The 16,946-nt window shown below is 32.2% G+C and overlaps 1 protein-coding gene across 2 annotated transcripts; it reads right to left on the bottom strand.

Annotated features, from left to right (window-relative positions):
* Positions 1 to 599: 599 nt before the first annotated feature.
* On the bottom strand, positions 600 to 12,811 carry LOC107002839 (something about silencing protein 10-like). 2 transcript variants are annotated; one of them, XM_015201020.2, is made up of 17 exons: positions 12,640 to 12,811; positions 10,695 to 10,807; positions 10,198 to 10,289; positions 9,994 to 10,063; positions 9,207 to 9,340; positions 8,483 to 8,614; positions 8,253 to 8,392; positions 6,556 to 6,643; positions 5,945 to 6,121; positions 4,288 to 4,452; positions 4,060 to 4,143; positions 3,679 to 3,818; positions 3,456 to 3,573; positions 1,635 to 1,885; positions 1,414 to 1,477; positions 1,262 to 1,330; positions 600 to 1,173 (listed from the first exon to the last, which is right to left on the bottom strand). In XM_015201020.2, the coding sequence occupies exons 2-17, from the start codon at positions 10,804 to 10,806 to the stop codon at positions 1,042 to 1,044; spliced, it is 1,968 nt and encodes a 655-aa protein (XP_015056506.1). In that variant the 5' UTR covers position 10,807; positions 12,640 to 12,811; the 3' UTR covers positions 600 to 1,041. The 2 variants fall into 2 exon arrangements, with proteins under 2 accessions (XP_015056506.1, XP_015056507.1); XM_015201021.2 differs by having other exon boundaries at positions 4,069 to 4,143; positions 12,640 to 12,810.
* Between the last annotated feature and the right edge of the window lie 4,135 nt (positions 12,812 to 16,946).

The raw sequence follows: 16,946 nt of genomic DNA, 5'->3' as shown, positions 1-16,946 counted from the left end.
AAAATCCAACTTTGCACTATATCCCAAAAATAGTAGGTCAAGATTCAAGATGCAACTCCAAATGGGTTCTCAAAATCATTATCCATTTTTTTTATTAAAAAAAAAGTCCAAGTTTCTAACCTAACAAATTTATCTATTTTTTTAAAAAAAATAAATTGTTAAAGTCCAATGAGAGAAACTAATTTATTTTAATGAGTTAGAAATGAAGTTGAGCTAATAAATGGATTTGCAGATTCATAATCCAAACATGAATTGATCAGACGGATTAAGTTAATTATAAACAAGAAAAATTGCTCAAATGCGTGACTTATTTTACCAACAAGAAAAATTGCTCAAATACATGACTTATTTTACCATGTTCTCTAAAAATTTCTACCATTTTAAAAAATACAAAAATTTCTCCTCGCTCTTATTTCCTAATTCATCAACGTTGTGTGATGTATTTCAAATCGAGATATGATGTATCAGGGTGTTGGTTATGTATCCAAAACTGAGACGCGATAAATTGGAATCTTTTAAGATGCATCCGGATTTCACCAAATTTAAGAAATTTTTGTAATCTAGAAAATAGTATGAACAAAAGGTAATTAACTCACATCTTGAAATTAATGAGTCATTTAAATAAATTAAGTTGTCATACAAATTTGATGAAGGTAGTCAAATACTTGATCTAGTCAACTACAGCTCATGATAGTTTAGTCAACTTCAAGAAGTAGAAAACAAGAAAATTATAACCTAGCCATTACAAAACTATGCAAGTTGATACCAATACAACATAGACATTCCACTCCCCTCCTCTTCCAAGGGTGACAAAATTGGAATGAGGAAGGAAACACTAATTTTAACCACAAAAAAGAGAATATCAACTCTTTAAACCTCTTACTCGTAACCGAGAAATTCTCGAGGGTCAGTGTGATTCAAGGTTTGAAACTCGGTGGATAATGGGTAGCTCTATCCTTCTCCATTTGAAATCTTGAATACTGAGCTCGTCTGCGGAAGCATTTGAACTTGGACGTGTGTCTGACCCACACATCACATGACTTACCCCTTGAATCGGATACTTCGACTAATACCTACATTAATTCCTGTAGTCTCTCCACCATAAGGACCACTTGGTTTCTTAATTTTCTGAACTTGTCCTTCCCTACGTTTCTGAGCCTTTTCATGTTTCCCCTGAGTGAGTAGACACACAGTTTGTTAACATTGTTATATAAAGGAACTGGTTCTTTCAAGCACAAGTAATTCTGTTTTAGCCACTTACCCTGTATTTCTTCCTTGGATTTTTATCTTGCTTCTTACGATTACGAGTAAGGCCTCTGTTTTTCTCCATCTAGAAAATAAGGAAACGCTGAGTTTAGTGAAAGAAAAAGGAATGTCATGATTGCAATTGGCAGTAAAGCTAATATGTCATACCTGGTAATTTATCTGGCGCTTCCCATCCACAACGGTTTCTGGCGTTGACAGCATAGCTGGGGATCTACAGTGGCGAATTGTGGTGAATTAAGTGAAACAATTGCAGGACTTAAAAGGATATACATAATAATCCATATTAACGAGGCATCCTCGAAATATTTCACATGAAAGTTGTTTAGCATGCTTTCATTAACATATCTTAAAACAATATTGAGTCTAACCTGGAATACATCTTTTCTTTAGCAGCAAGCTTAGCTGAATGTTGTTTTTCGACTTCTCTGTAGAATTCCATATCTGAGTCCAATTCACTGTCGTCAGAAGTAGCAACATCGTCACTTGCATGGTCACCAGGCTCATCATTGACATCATCAGTAGGTTCAACTCCAGCTCCGGCTAGAACTCTCAGTTCATGCTTTCTTCTCCTTTCTCCAATGTCATCTCGTTTAGGTAGATCATCATCACCAGAAATTATCTTCCAAAAGGAACAAAACTTGTTATAAATTATAATACATCCAATTAGTTTAATTACAGGAGACATACTAGACGAATTTTGAAAGCAGAAAAAGGATTCCATGCAACGAAAATTATTGCAACAGAAGTCCAATTTAACATGAGCAAAATAGACACACATTTAGTCGTCAAGTTCGAACTCTACGAATGGAGAAATTCCTAGTAATGAGTACTTCCCCCTATAATGGCCCCTACACGATTACCAATTGGTTTCAAATACTAGACGATTAAGCAAAAATATATCCATATATATTCCTTTATTAAACAAAAAGGTGAATATATGTACACACACACACATATATGAATATAATACCCAAGGAAACAGGAAAGGAGAAGAAGTGTCAAAGCAAATTCTGCAGTACCTCAATATTGTCAGCACTAACTGCTTGCACAATTATTTAACCACACTGCATTTATTTGATCTTGTAGTATAGATATTTGTGAGGGGTGATTTTGACAGAACAGAACCTTAGAAAGCGAAAGGTTGTCTACATGAGCTGGTGTTTCTTATGTAAGGACGCTGGTGAGGACGTGGATCGTATTTTGTTACATTGCAAATTAGCCACGAGGTTATGGGAGGATATGTTTACATGGTTTGGCGTCACTTAGGTAATGCCAAGATCTGTGAGGAGCTGGGAGAAAGAAGGCACAAGGCGTGGAATGTTACTCAGTAGCTCTAAGCATTTGGAAAGATTGAAATAGGAGAGCTTTTGAAGGGGTGTGGATGAGCTTTGCTCAATTGAGAAGTAGTCTCCGATCACTCATTCTCTTTTGGTGCACCCATGTAGTTCTTATTTGTATAGAGGAATGGTGTCTTTTGGAGAGAACCATATTTTTTAGGTTTCTACTTTTTTGGTATATCTCGTGTATACAGCCAAGTTGGCCTTGTTATTATCAGTGATAACTTGCTTGATCAAAAACATAATTTGGAACTCGGAAATGAAGAGCAGCTAAACGCAACATGTGCCAACATGAAGGCTTCAAAATAATCCTAATTGCCACAAATTTGAGAACTGTGACATCAAACAGTAGAAACTAGAAACACAGTTGTAGTCACTCTGATAAGCACACTGGAGAACTAAAAACTTCACAATAGCATCCAGTCAAAATGCTGAATACAACTCAAATAACATAAATTATGACCTCATTCAATTGCAACATCTAAAGATGCAACTTCTTGAAAATATGTGCAAAGATATACTGCTCCCGTCACAAATCAATTGTCCATTTATAAATATCAAGGTCAAAGAAAATTCCTGTTTTTTTGTTTCACATACTTGGGAATTGCTATAAGAGAAGCAAGAAGGAATAAGGGAAAATATTAGAGCGACCACCGATAAAGGAAAAGGGGGCAACCCTATAGCGAAAGAGAGCCATCCACAGAGACAGAAGTTGAAAAGACTGTCACATTCCACAAGTTCAGAGAATCATAACTCAATGCAGTTGCATACACTCACATAAAAGACATGGGATATTTATTTACAAGAAAATCAACAAAATATAGACAGAATTAAAGCAGTTGTGATCCACACCTTGGGTCTTGCTACTTGAGGAGTTAGAAGCCTAGACAGCTTGTTTAAACTTCGTGTCTCACGATCATCTTCAGCAGCCATGGAATCATCATCAAAATCATCAGGAGTTGCCAACATCCTGCATATAATTCATCAGACTTCCCATTAATGACATGTTTGCATTAATTTATGTTGACTAACATAGGAGGTAGATGGAGAAATAAATTGTGAAGCAAATTGATACCCATTCAGAAGTCGTGAGCGCTTGTTTCGTTTTTCATTTTTCCGTGCAATGGAACTTAAAACACCTGTCTGCTTCAATTTTTCCTCAAGGGAAGCTCTCACTTTTAACATTTCCATGCTTTGGATACCAACTTGATCATCCTGCCACAATTCTTTAATGTTAGTTAATTTGATCTACATCTGACTGGTTAAAAAAGAAGAGATCTGGTGATCTTGCAACAGATCGGAACATGGGTGAAAGAGTTGCCAGAATAAAAATGACAATGACACTGGCACTGGCACTGGCACTAGTCTGGTGACACTTGATTCGTATTGTAACAGTGACAGTGGACTCGCCTGCTGATGGCTGATAAGCAAAACAGAGGTGTGCTTAGATACATACACCATTTACCTGGCGTTTGCGTTTTGATTCCTTTTTCCGTAGACTATTTACACCACTTGCCTCCGCCAACTCAGCTTCATGAGGCTAAAACAATAGAAAAAATTAGACTAAATTTTACAGAGCTGCTCAGTAAAAACAACAAAAGGTTTTAATTCAAAATCAACCCATAAAAGAAGGGGAAAAGTTACGCTTTTAGCAACAAATAAGATGAATCAAACTGAAAATTACCTCTGCTTCTTGAATATCAGTTGATACCACAGAAGGCTTGTCAGAAATGGGGAAAGATTCAGAATCCAAGTTCCTTCCCGACAACTTTACACCAGTTACATTATCAACATTCTTGTGTAACAAGTCTTCGAGTTTAGAAGGAAGATATCCATCAAGTTCTTTCATCTGCAAAAATTAATTTGTTAACACCTATAAAGATAGGAAGAGAGAAGCAGGGTATACGCAATGAAGCTAGCCAAGAATCAAATAAAGCAGAAGAACAAGGAGAGGACTTAGCAACTATTTCGCAACATCACTAAGCATCTAAACAAGCTAAAAATGTTTAATCAGTACATGTGATTAACAAATTTGATACGTTAGGTTATGATCAGTTAGCATACTATTTCCACTTCAAATTCTCTAAGACTCAAGAAAACTTGATTAAAGAATTACATAATCCTTCCACGGAAATCCACGTATTTAACTTATTTGACAAATGAGTTTAGCTATGCTAGACAGATATATTTATCAAACAAATTAAGGAGGAGGCTGGAGAATACTTTTATGGGGTATTCACTTGGAATAAATATGCAAGAGGCACCCAAGGGTTTGGCCTAGTGGTTAATGAAGTAGACAAGGTGTGCAGGTATGTGTGGAGTTAGTCATGGGGGACACAAGGTGAGAAAGACATCATAGAGCTTCTAATGTAGTGGAATAGAGTTGTTTGAACTGCAGATTGAGGTTCTATTTTTTGCATGTTTGGGAATGAAGGGGACCCAATAGAGCAGAATCAGTCCAAAGAATTCATAACTAGACCATAAGCCCTCAACTAGATTAGAATTGAGGTGTTGTTGATTGATGATCGATAGATATTTGGTACACACATAATATCCAGGATGAATAGATGATTAAGCAATTACTGTATAGAAGGCTTGATCTTGTAGGTATTTCCCAAACACCATCAAAAAAAAGTTGTTCGCTTATTTACACAGACGTATAGAATTGAAAAAACATAATAAACCTTATCTGGGTGATGCAATTTACACTTAAAGATACCACACTGCTAAACTCAATAATGAAAAAGCACTTTGATGTTGGATTCGGCTTCATCAAGCTCCATATAGAAAAGGGAAAGGTAGAAAGAAGCTGATGATGGATGAATAAACAAGTTCAGATTTGCACTAAGATACTTTTTACACTAAACTAAAGAAGAAACAAACCATATGCAGATAGAGTAGCATAGACTTCTACAAGGAGGGTGAGTTAAAGAATTGAAACCTTATCAAACATATAGATATATTTTATAAGATCAACCAGATAATAAAGTGTCCTCTAGCTTTCTCCATGAGCAAAAAAACTGCACTAATTATAGTTTGTGTTAACCTTTTCCATTTTTAACAGCTAATGGTAGTACATTTATATTAAAAGTCTGCTGATCACCATAAGAGGTGGCCAGCAAATAAATGTTTTCAACATGTGTATGTGAACACAATTTGCTTGGCATATATCCCAAACATTAGATAAAGCAGTTTTATCTCATCAATTATGCATGCATATACCACATAAACAAGTGACTGATTTTCCAGCAAACAATGTCATCATTAACAGAATTAACAAAAACTGGCAAGCAGTATTTGGCCATGTTTCGTTGTTTGAATCCTGTGATATGAGTTGTAACCTTATTCAACAGATTTTTTATCTCCACAAGGCGTGAAATGACTGGATGATCACGCACTGGCTGCCCCTCAGATTTGAGAAGAAGGTAGAAAGATATAGCCTGGCAATATGACAGCAGAAGCAGCTTCTTCACCTCAATGTAGTGCATCCCGCCTTTTATCATACTGTTTCCAGTAATCTTAATAGAGAAAAACAGAAGTTAAATGCTGACAGGTGCAATATTACCAAAAACTGCATTCAGTTTATAACTAGAAGAACGACTAATTCCATTCTTATGTGAGTCAACTCTCACTGTTTTAACTAAAATTGTCAGTTACACTACCCCAACCAATCATTTCTAAACCTTCATTGTTTCATCCTTTCAGCTAAGCATCTTTATATCAGTAACAGAGCCCAAGTAACTAACTACAAAGACTTGTCACCGAAGAACACCAAAACTGTTTAGAGGGAACCACAGCAAGCAGGTCTAAAATGTATGTGTGGATTTAATAGAATTTGGCATTTGGCGAGAACGCCGATATGCAGTTAGACTAGTATTTTCCACAGCAGACTCGGGTTTGAATAGCATAATAGCGACCGACCTGTAGTTAGTGGAATTTCCAATGCACATACCTTGTTGAATAGGGGATTAACTTTGTTATCGAGCTGCTCAAGTGCTTCACCAAGCTCAGACAGCAAACCAACCAATTCAGGTGCAGAACTGTAATCACAAGAAGATCATAGATCAGAAGCACAACTTCTTTAATTTATTGAGAAACAAGTCAGAAGCATCATATAACCTGCAAAAGTAAATGTTAGCAACCTACCAGACAATATCTAGCCAATGACATTAGAAGCAGACAACACATATCGAAGATTCTTACTTTTGATTCAAAAATCACAAGCATGCAATGTAGAATTCCGTAAAAGAAGGCCACTGTGCCGTGACGGACGGACATTTCAACTTAACACTTCTGATCCTGTACAATAAATTTGGACAGGGGGCTAACTACATATTTAGTGATCTTGTCCAGGGGATAACTAAATATTTGGTAATCTCATCTATATATCATGGACTGAACTCCATAGTGAATCCTCAGATCTCGTGAAAGCTCTATTTCGTTCTTCCTTGTTGAAATAAACACATCGACACCTCTGAAGTAGCTCCCTGACTCCCATGCCTCCGTATAGCTAGCTACGTTTGACTACTCCTTTTAATAAGCATGGAGTCTGGGAAATTTCACGGGGTACATGCTACCTCCCGCCAACAGAGGTACTGATTAACCTTGTCCACCTAGACAGATGGGAAGAAATCAAATTATATAGTTTTTTGCCTTTGTTGGGGTTTAACCTGCGACAATTACCCTTGAATACTCAACATCTTGATCTTGTTACTCCAATTGCGACCCACAACCCTACTTTTCTCCTTGTTCTACATGATCTTAATACAAATAAAAGCTTATGAGGCACATTTAAGAAAATAGATGCAGTGGTTACTAACATCCAGTGGCCACACTTCTCAAGATCTTCTGGCATTGCACTCTTGACCTACCACTTTGCCTCGATAATAAATTTTACTTCCTAGACATAGAATCAACTTCCTCATAAAAAATGTGAAGCCATTGATAACAAGGTGACACAAGGTATGCTCCTTCTGGCTTTCTTCTATTGCACGATTATGATTTATGAGTTGCATTATCAAAAAAGTGTCATTGAGATCCAATTTCCTTATCTTCATCAGTAAGCTTCTCTGCTTGGCATGGTATTCAATATCCTGAAGTCCGCCATCTCCGTGCAGATCAGACATGTAAGAGGGACAGCTGCTAACTATCGGAACTTCCTACTGAAGCCTCTGACACTAACATACCATGATCCATTTTAAATGGTCAAATTGAGGATATTGCAGAAATGGGTCCTCAAATATCTCTGAACCGAGCAACCATAGAGTTTTTGTTTTTTTGTCAACTTCCACAACAAAGGTAGGGGTAACGTTTGTGTACATCCTACCCTTCCCAGACCCCACTTGTGGAACTACAGTAGGTACGTTGTTGTTGTTGTTGTCAACTTCCACAACCTTTAGCTGTAAAATTAAGCATAAACTATTTTGTAGGAAAACTTAGTTCATCACCTGCCTTTTTCTCTTCTATTTTGTTTTCCCGATTATTGAGAATGTACTGATATCTATTTAATTGTAACTTATGTGCCTCTCTTTTTCTATACTGATATTATCATGATACATTACATAACATCATCGACGATAACAGGCAACAGAACTAAAAATAAGCAACATTTTGCCCTGAAATTAGCACATGCTGGACTGTGAAGCTCACCTATAGACAACATCCATTTGCTCTTCTTTTGTCAAAGCATTCAAATCCTTCTGCACTTCCTCATAAGCAGTGTCAGTTTCATTTTTGGCTTCTCCGTCTGCAGAAACTGCTGATCCAGATTTTCCTTGGACCAAAATTTCCTGCAATGTTACCCATAAGATTCCACTTACAACCTCAAAATATAAGAAAAAATAATTAAATGAACATTGTATATAAATTGAATTTCTCACCTCAAATGTGAGTTCATCATCTTCAATCCCAAAATCCGCTGCAGATAAGGATTTAGCTTTTTTCTGCTGCATTCTCAATACCTCTGCCTCCTCCTCGGCGATAAGGTCCTCGTCACTTGACTCTTCAACAGTCTAACAAACAAAAATGTTCAAGTGACATCAAGTATTGCATGTTGTTAAAAGAATAACAAAAGTCTCATATCAGTGGTTAATGAGATGGATGGACTTCTTATAAGGCTTGAACAATCCTCCTCTCTTTTAGCTAGCTTTTGGGGTGTGAATTAGGCCTAAGACCTAATTTCACATGGTATCAGAACAGGGCCTGTCTCACCCGATGTTGGGCCCCAAAATCAAAATTGTGCACGCGCCAGATGCTAATCACTGGGCATGAGGTGGGGGTTAAAAGAATAACAAAAGTCCCACATCGGTGGTTGATGAGATGGGTGGACTTCTTATAAGACTTAGGCAATCCTCCTCCCTTTGAACTAGCTTTTGGGGTGTGAGTTAGGCCTAAGACCTAATTTTACACATGCAAATGACGACATGATCGAAGAACTATGTTACAGCCTAGAGGTACTGTTGAAACAGTAAGAAGAGGAAAATCCTCTGACATCATATTGTTGTATCTAAAGCCAATAAAGTATTGGTTTCTCCAAGCGTGCCGTATATAATTATGTCATAAAAGAATTAAAAGTTTTAAGCAAATAATTAGGTGAAAAGCTACCTCTTTATTTTGATAATAAATGTTCTTTCCTCTTCCCCACATAGACTTCTCTTCTTTCTCCTGTTCAGTTTCATCATGCATTTCATCCTCAACCCCACCCATAGTAGCTTGTAAATATTTTTGCGTCCTTGCAACTAAAGCAAAAATAGGTACTCAAAAAAATTATATATTAAAAGCCAGAAGATCCAAGGAAATATGCAAAAAAGAGGCATATATAAATAGATCAAGAACCAAAAGAAATGTAAAAGCTAGAAACCAAAGGAAACAAATTTGCTTATTAATTCAACAAAGAAGTATGGAAGGAGTCTTCCTTCTGTCATCTATGTGTCGAAGCTCAGTTCAGAGAAACGTAAGAACTAGTAGCCACAGTAGAAATAGTAACTTAGTGGTTAGAGCTACTGAGCTTCATGCAATATTACACAGTTCGAACACACCATTAAAGATTAATATTTAGTCTCCAGCCTAATTAGCCTCAATTCAATAATCAAACACTAGCAATTCCTCTCACCAACACTCCACATGCATTTTCAAAATCTTAATGAGAGTAAAAGGCTGCTATATTCCTCTTCTGCTTCTTTTTTTCTTTTTCTTTTTCGTTTCCATTTTTTTGGGAGAGGAAACTCCTTAAATAAATCTAAACCGATCTTATGCTGTATGTTGCCTTCAGAAGCAATAAAAGGGAATATCAGAGAAGAATTTCATAACAAACAAACAGGACAGGCAATTCAGCTTAAAGTATTTCATTCCAATAACAAAAGGCAGTCACAAGTTCGAATTAATTGCATACTTTTAGCACCAAGGCCAGTAAGTTCAGCATCATCAAAGTCGTCATCTTCATCCTCCTCATCTTCATCCTCCTATACAAAGGAAACAGTTCCCCAACCTTGAGTAATTAGTTGACTTGCTTTACATCAAATTAGTACTCTAAGTTCTTACAGTTTATAAGCCTTCAGTTTGAAAATAGAAGTTGCAAAAGAAAACTCATTCTCACCTTAAGATCATACACGGGATGCTCATTATCCTCATCTGACTCTCCAGAATCTTCATTAACATTCAGTGGAATGATATCTCTCTTTTCATGAACTACAAATTAACCAAAAAGATTAGTAACAGTAAATTCTTTAACATGTAAAAACATTTTTTTATAACACACTCCCTCGCCCCCTCGCCCAGCTATAGCTTTGCCTACAGGTTCGCCAGAATCCAATAAGTTTGACTCAAACCTTATAAAGCTGCATTTTTTTAAGATTTAGAATCCATAAAACTCAAAATACTAGCTCAATCTTTGCTCTAATGCTGTCTCTCCATCCATGGACTCAAAAAAGTTCTCTCTAAAAAAACCAACTTTTTGCATATATATTCTTGTATCTAATGCTACAACAACAAAACACCAAGTATAATCCCACATATGGGGTCTGAGGTTTTTGTATCTTATGCTAACTTTGATAAAAAGATAAGTAGATAGAGTTTATAAAAGGAAAAACTTACAGGCATCAATAGCATCATTCATCATATCATCATCTTCATTGTAGAAATCATTTTTTGATTTCTTTGGAGGGTTGTTTTCCTTCTTCTTGAACTTTCCTGATTTCTTTCCCATCCTGTAAATTGGAGGAATTAAAGCAAAGGGTTCAACCTAAATCTCCAAAAGGTTAACCCTTTATTAAGAGAAACTGTTTTGTTGAACAAATACACAAGAGTTTCAATGGCCTTAAGGAACTAAACCTTTATAAGATTATAGTTATTCTTTTTTGTTTTTGGTTTTCTCCCTTTTCATTTTTATTTGTTTTCTCATCAAAGTTTTTCAATGATTTGTGTTTACGACAAATAATACTAATTTTTTATGATTATGTATAATATAATCATATAAAATATATATTGAATAATCATTCGTGAAAAATATTATGACTATACATGTCATATATTTAAGGATTTTTGACCCGATCCAAATAAGAAAAAATTAAGAAAAAAGAACACTTGTAGCAAAAAAGAAAAATTATTTACAAGCAGCTACCTCTTACTTCCATACCTCCTTTTTTTTAACTTCTAATGCACCTTTAATGGTTGATACTATTAGAGTATGAGTATATGTATATATATGCATTCATGATACATACTAATATTCCGGTTTTCTAGTTTCATACCTGAACTATAAGGTGTGTCAGTTTCCTATCATCGATAATTTATCAAAACCCAATACTAACTATTTCGCGTTTTATAACTGAACTATAGGTATGCGTGAGTTTCATACCTGACCTATAAGGTGTGTTAGTTTCCTATTGAAACTATCAGCGATAATTATCAAAACACAATTATTTTGAGTTTCATACCTGAACTATAGCTAATAAACCTTTAATGCTTGATACTATCAAAGTGTATATATATATATATATATATATATATATATATATATATATGTATATAGTCATGGTATAAATTAATATTCTGATTTTCTATAAGGTGCGTCAATTTCCTATTGAAACTATCATCTATAATTTATCAAAACAAACTTCTAACTATTTCGAATTTCATACCTTGAACTATAGGTATGCGTGAATTTCCTACTTGAACTATCATCAATTATTTATCAAAACATACCTCAGCTCTATAATTTATCAAAACAAACTTCTAACTATTTCGAATTTCATACCTTGAACTATAGGTATGCGTGAATTTCCTACTTGAACTATCATCAATTATTTATCAAAACATACCTCAGCTCTATAATTTATCAAAACAAACTTCTAACTATTTCGAATTTCATACCTTGAACTATAGGTATGCGTGAATTTCCTACTTGAACTATCATCAATTATTTATCAAAACATACCTCAGCTCTATAATTTATCAAAACAAACTTCTAACTATTTCGAATTTCATACCTTGAACTATAGGTATGCGTGAATTTCCTACTTGAACTATCATCAATTATTTATCAAAACATACCTCAGCTCTATAATTTATCAAAACAAACTTCTAACTATTTCGAATTTCATACCTTGAACTATAGGTATGCGTGAATTTCCTACTTGAACTATCATCAATTATTTATCAAAACATACCTCAGCTCTAAGTTGGTGATATTTCGAATTTCATACTTGAACTATCATCAACTATTTATCAAAATGTACCTCGGCTCTAGCTCCTATTGAAACTATCATCTATAATTTATCAAAATACACTTCTAACTATTTCGAATTTCATACCTTGAACTATAGGTATGCGTGAATTTCCTACTTTGAACTATAATCAACTATTTATCAAAACTTACCTTAGCTCTAAATTGGTGATTTCTAGATAGGAAATTGGCGCACCTATTCATTTAGGTATGAAACTCTAAAAAACTAAATACTTATGATTTTAATCCTTCCCTCCATTTGAAAAATAGACAAAAGCACTAATGGACTGAACATACAATTTCATTGATGTTTACCTTAGTGAGTACAACGAAGAAAACGAATGAGCAGCGTCAGGCGAGGCGGAAACCGGCGGCAGCAGTGACGTGGCGGCTCTGAGCAGCAGCTAGCGGTAGCAGCCGGCGATTAAAATTTGTCGATTTATTGGGTATTTGCAATTTGGAACCCTACAACTTGTTTGAATGTTTGTAATTTTAGTTTTTATACCTAATTTAAAATTAATATAACTTTTGATATCTTTATGAAAAAATGAAAAAAAAAATGTTTCCACCAACATTAAATAAGAAATCCAATATACCGAAAACACTTTTAAATTTGACATAAATTATTAGTTTTATTAATTTTAAAAATACTCATTACTTAATTAACTGAACTTAAATACACATCCTATCTTTCAACAAGAAGGAAAAATATTTATAATTCTCGTCACGTATAAGGTGTTCAACACTTTTTTCGATAAATGTCATATGCTCCTACAAAAGTTTGAGATCATTTATCATGTCATGTGAAAGATCAAAGAGATATCTTAATTTAATTAATCATAGTGAAGTATCTTAAGACGATCAATAATTCAAAACACAACTAATAATTGTGAAGTATCTCTTAATTTGTCTTGGCTAACCTTAAAAGCAACTCTTTTAAAGCATTTATTTGGGCCAAAATTTTAATTTTAAGCAGAAATGTTGGGCTACATACAACTAGGCCTCTTGGACTTTACTTATGGGTCTATTGGACCGTTTATTTTGGGGTCATTCACACAAATGCTCCTATTTAATTAGGGTTATTTAAAATCGAATCGAAATCGATAATCTAAATCGTTAAAGTTATTGATTTATCAGTTTAACGGTTATAATAATAATTTTGATTTTTTTTGGTCATCGGGTTATCGATTCTTAATGATTTGAAGTTTTTTTTAACGGGTTAACCAATAACCCGATAGTAAATTAAAAAATTATATTTATACAATTGTGTATATAAATTACGCCTCAAGAAAAAAAAAACATATTGAAATGGAAATTTAAAAGAAAAATAAAAGGGTCTTAACATTTTTAGTCAACCATTAAATTTATATTTATCTGCTTAACTGTAATAGATTTTAGTCGTTACTGCGTGCTGGTATATAATTTGTGTATAACAAATATATAGCCAATTTATACATGATTAAAATTGATAAAAAGACAAATAAATGTTTATCAGATTAATTAAAAAAATATATCAAAAACAACCCAAAACATAATCTCCTTATCCCCCTTCATCCTCTACAACAACACACGTCGAATTTATCATACCTCTGTTTCTTATATCAGACGATCATAACATTTTATTAAGTTAAATTATTGTTATGCTAAAATAAAAGATTTCACAATTTATATGAGCTTTCGTTCTTTTACGATTAAATTATTAAAGGTAACTTCGAAGATTGATAAGAATAAATATATAATGACAAAAAAGGTTGCTAGAAAGGAACATTTTTGTTTTATTTTTTGTCCAATAAACAATCGATGACAAAACATATACATGAAGAGACTCCAGTCATATTCATGCACTAAATTTGATATAACAATTAATAATAAAACAAAATTGAAATAGAAAGTTGACACCACAAACTACAATTTAGTTGCTTTCATGAAAAAAAATAAAAATAAAGTTCATAAGAAATTTATACGATTGTATTTTATTTTTTTTATATAAAAACAACGTGTCAAATCCTAATTATAGCCAAGACAAATTAAGAGATATAGTCATATAGGTGTTAGTGTTCTTGTTTTAATTATTACAAATAATTTTGTCATTTTCCTTAATTATATATGAATAATTTCATTTCATTATCAAAATAAAATGTTGGAAGAAAAGACAAATTAAGAAAAATGTAAGGAGATAATTATAAAGATTATCCACGTCATGTGTGATTACTAAAACCACTACTTTAATAAAGTAATTAGGAACTTTGTCCCAAGATGGTCATTATTTATATGTATAAAAAAAACTTATATATTTATATACGTAATATAAATTTTATTAATAAATATTTTTCGCTATTTTCTTAAGAATTTATTTTCAATCGTGTATATTTCTAGTGAACTGTTTTAACAGAAAATTAGTAGAAAAATCATACTCTATAATATAAATTTTTAAGTGATTTGTGATGAAAAAATATTAGTAATAACTTGCTTTTTAAGTCGAGATCCATTAAAAACATTTTCTCTATATTTATATTATCTTAATTTCCTCAAATTTTATTTATAAAATTGTATTGAACAATTATTATTGTTATTGTACAGTCATCACAAAATTATTGTCTTTGTTTGATTTCATATCTGATTATTTTTACTAGTATAAATAATAATTCATAACACAACAAAATAACACTATAAGACAGAATTCTGATTATTTTTAAAGAATATTTTTATTTTAACAACTGGTCGTTTTTTTTGTCATGTAAATCTATATTTGCTTGTGAATATTTTTAAAAAATTATAAAGTTAACGAACATTTCACTATTTAATTATTTATGTATTATAATAAATTATTTTTTTTAACTTTATCATCGTTTAGATATGTGAGTACAAAAAAAATTATTTTTAAAATATTCTCTTAATTTTATCATTCGATGAAATATAGGACTCAATTAATATTATTTTATAAATTCAAATTTAAATTGTTTATGATTAATTAAACATGCAATAGTGGCATTTGGCACAAATAACATGCTATACAAACAAAAAGGATTAGTCGTTTTTATCTATAAAGGTTCATCTATGTCAAATTTCTATTATTATCATGTTCTTTTATATATATATATATATATATATATTGAATTTTAAGATTTTTTTTTCATCATTGACAAATATTATAAAAGATATTTTATATTGTCAGACTATATTTATTTGTTTTAGTAGACAATTTTCATTTTTTAAAAGATAATAATCTCCTTTTTTTTTTTATTGAGAATTACTTGTAAATACTTTTTAAATGTTTTATAACATAAAAATCCTTTATATTATTAGTAGAGACTAATAAATGTTCATTATCTATGCTATATTAACTAAAAAAAATAAAAGTTGCAACAAATGTTAATTTACGAGGTAATTAGAGTTACATGGGGACAAACATACTCTCCATAATATTTATATATTTATTTATTGTTGCTAGGGCAAGAATTAATGTATAGTTTTTATAATATTGTTTTTAAACTTTGGATAACCTAAATTAGTAAAAATAAATAAATAGTTATCCTAACACATAAAACTCAAAATAAATTTATATTGTCAAATTTAAGTGTTGTATTGACTTTTTTTTTAATTTTTTTCATGATGTCGATTCTCATTTTGGGACCTTGATTAATACAAATTTGCTTCGCATATGGTTAACTAAAACAAAAAAATGGATCCCTAACATTATTTTAAAAATAATTTATGTGTTAGTGGCGTAATATTTTAAGAAATTTATATATCGATGGATTCAGATGTTATTAAATTATTTTTAATTTCTCACTTAATATATCAATAATTTAAGTAGTGTTGCTCCATACAAAGACAAGGAGCAAGACAATGCCCTAAGTGTTGTTTTGGTATTTTTCATGAAGTCACAAAATTCCAAATTTGCAGATGTAAATTAATTCCTAATTATAAATAAATGAAATAATATAAAATAAAATAAAACCAGACATATCATACACTTGCACAAAAATCCACATTTAAAAATATTGAAACAATTGTCAATTTCTTGTACCACTCTACTACTAATGTTTTCTTCCTCATAGAGAGATTACTATTTCTATTTTCTAATAATATATATTATTTCCTAAATGATTAATTCCTCTTTGGATCTTTATGAAATTTATACAACAAAAAAATAACATAGACTTAATATATAATCTATTTCTTAAATTTGTCTGCGTATAAATAAGTCTTGTTTTAATTAAATATCTTAACTTCTAATAAAATATTATTTCAATTAGACACGATCGAAATTCAGATTTTTTAATTTTTTTTTTTTTTGCATGTGTTCATATTCGTCTCTTATTCAATTAACTATCAAATAGATGCATGAAAGCAAGTGTAATTTTTTTCTTCAAAATTTGAATAAAAGAATATCTAAATGAATTACTCTATTAAGAATTGATATGTTCAATTAAAACAAGTCTTCCTCCATTTCATGTTAATCTAGAAAATATATTTAAGAATATATAGTTTCTGTCCTTGATAAATTTGAAGCATGTCATTATACGAAGATATGTAAAACTAATCATAGTTTTTATTTCATGAGTCAAATAAATTACAAAATTGATCATTCATACAACTATTACACCCCCCCCCCCCCC

This window comes from Solanum pennellii, chromosome 11 (genome assembly GCF_001406875.1).
Source record: "Solanum pennellii chromosome 11, SPENNV200".
NCBI lineage: Eukaryota > Viridiplantae > Streptophyta > Magnoliopsida > Solanales > Solanaceae > Solanum > Solanum pennellii.
Note: the sequence above shows the minus strand (reverse complement) of the source record. Positions and strands in the feature narration are given on the sequence as shown.

Bases quoted from the DNA above. Each gene is read 5' to 3' on its own strand.
- LOC107002839 (XM_015201020.2), bottom strand. From the start codon at position 10,806: ATGGGAAAGAAATCAGGAAAGTTCAAGAAGAAGGAAAACAACCCTCCA. The intron at 6,122-6,555 runs GTATGTGCATTG...TTCTCTATTAAG, and splicing joins TTAATCCCCTATTCAACAAG to ATTACTGGAAACAGTATGAT. The intron at 3,819-4,059 runs GTATGTATCTAA...GAATTGTGGCAG, and splicing joins GCAAACGCCAGGTAAATGGT to GATGATCAAGTTGGTATCCA.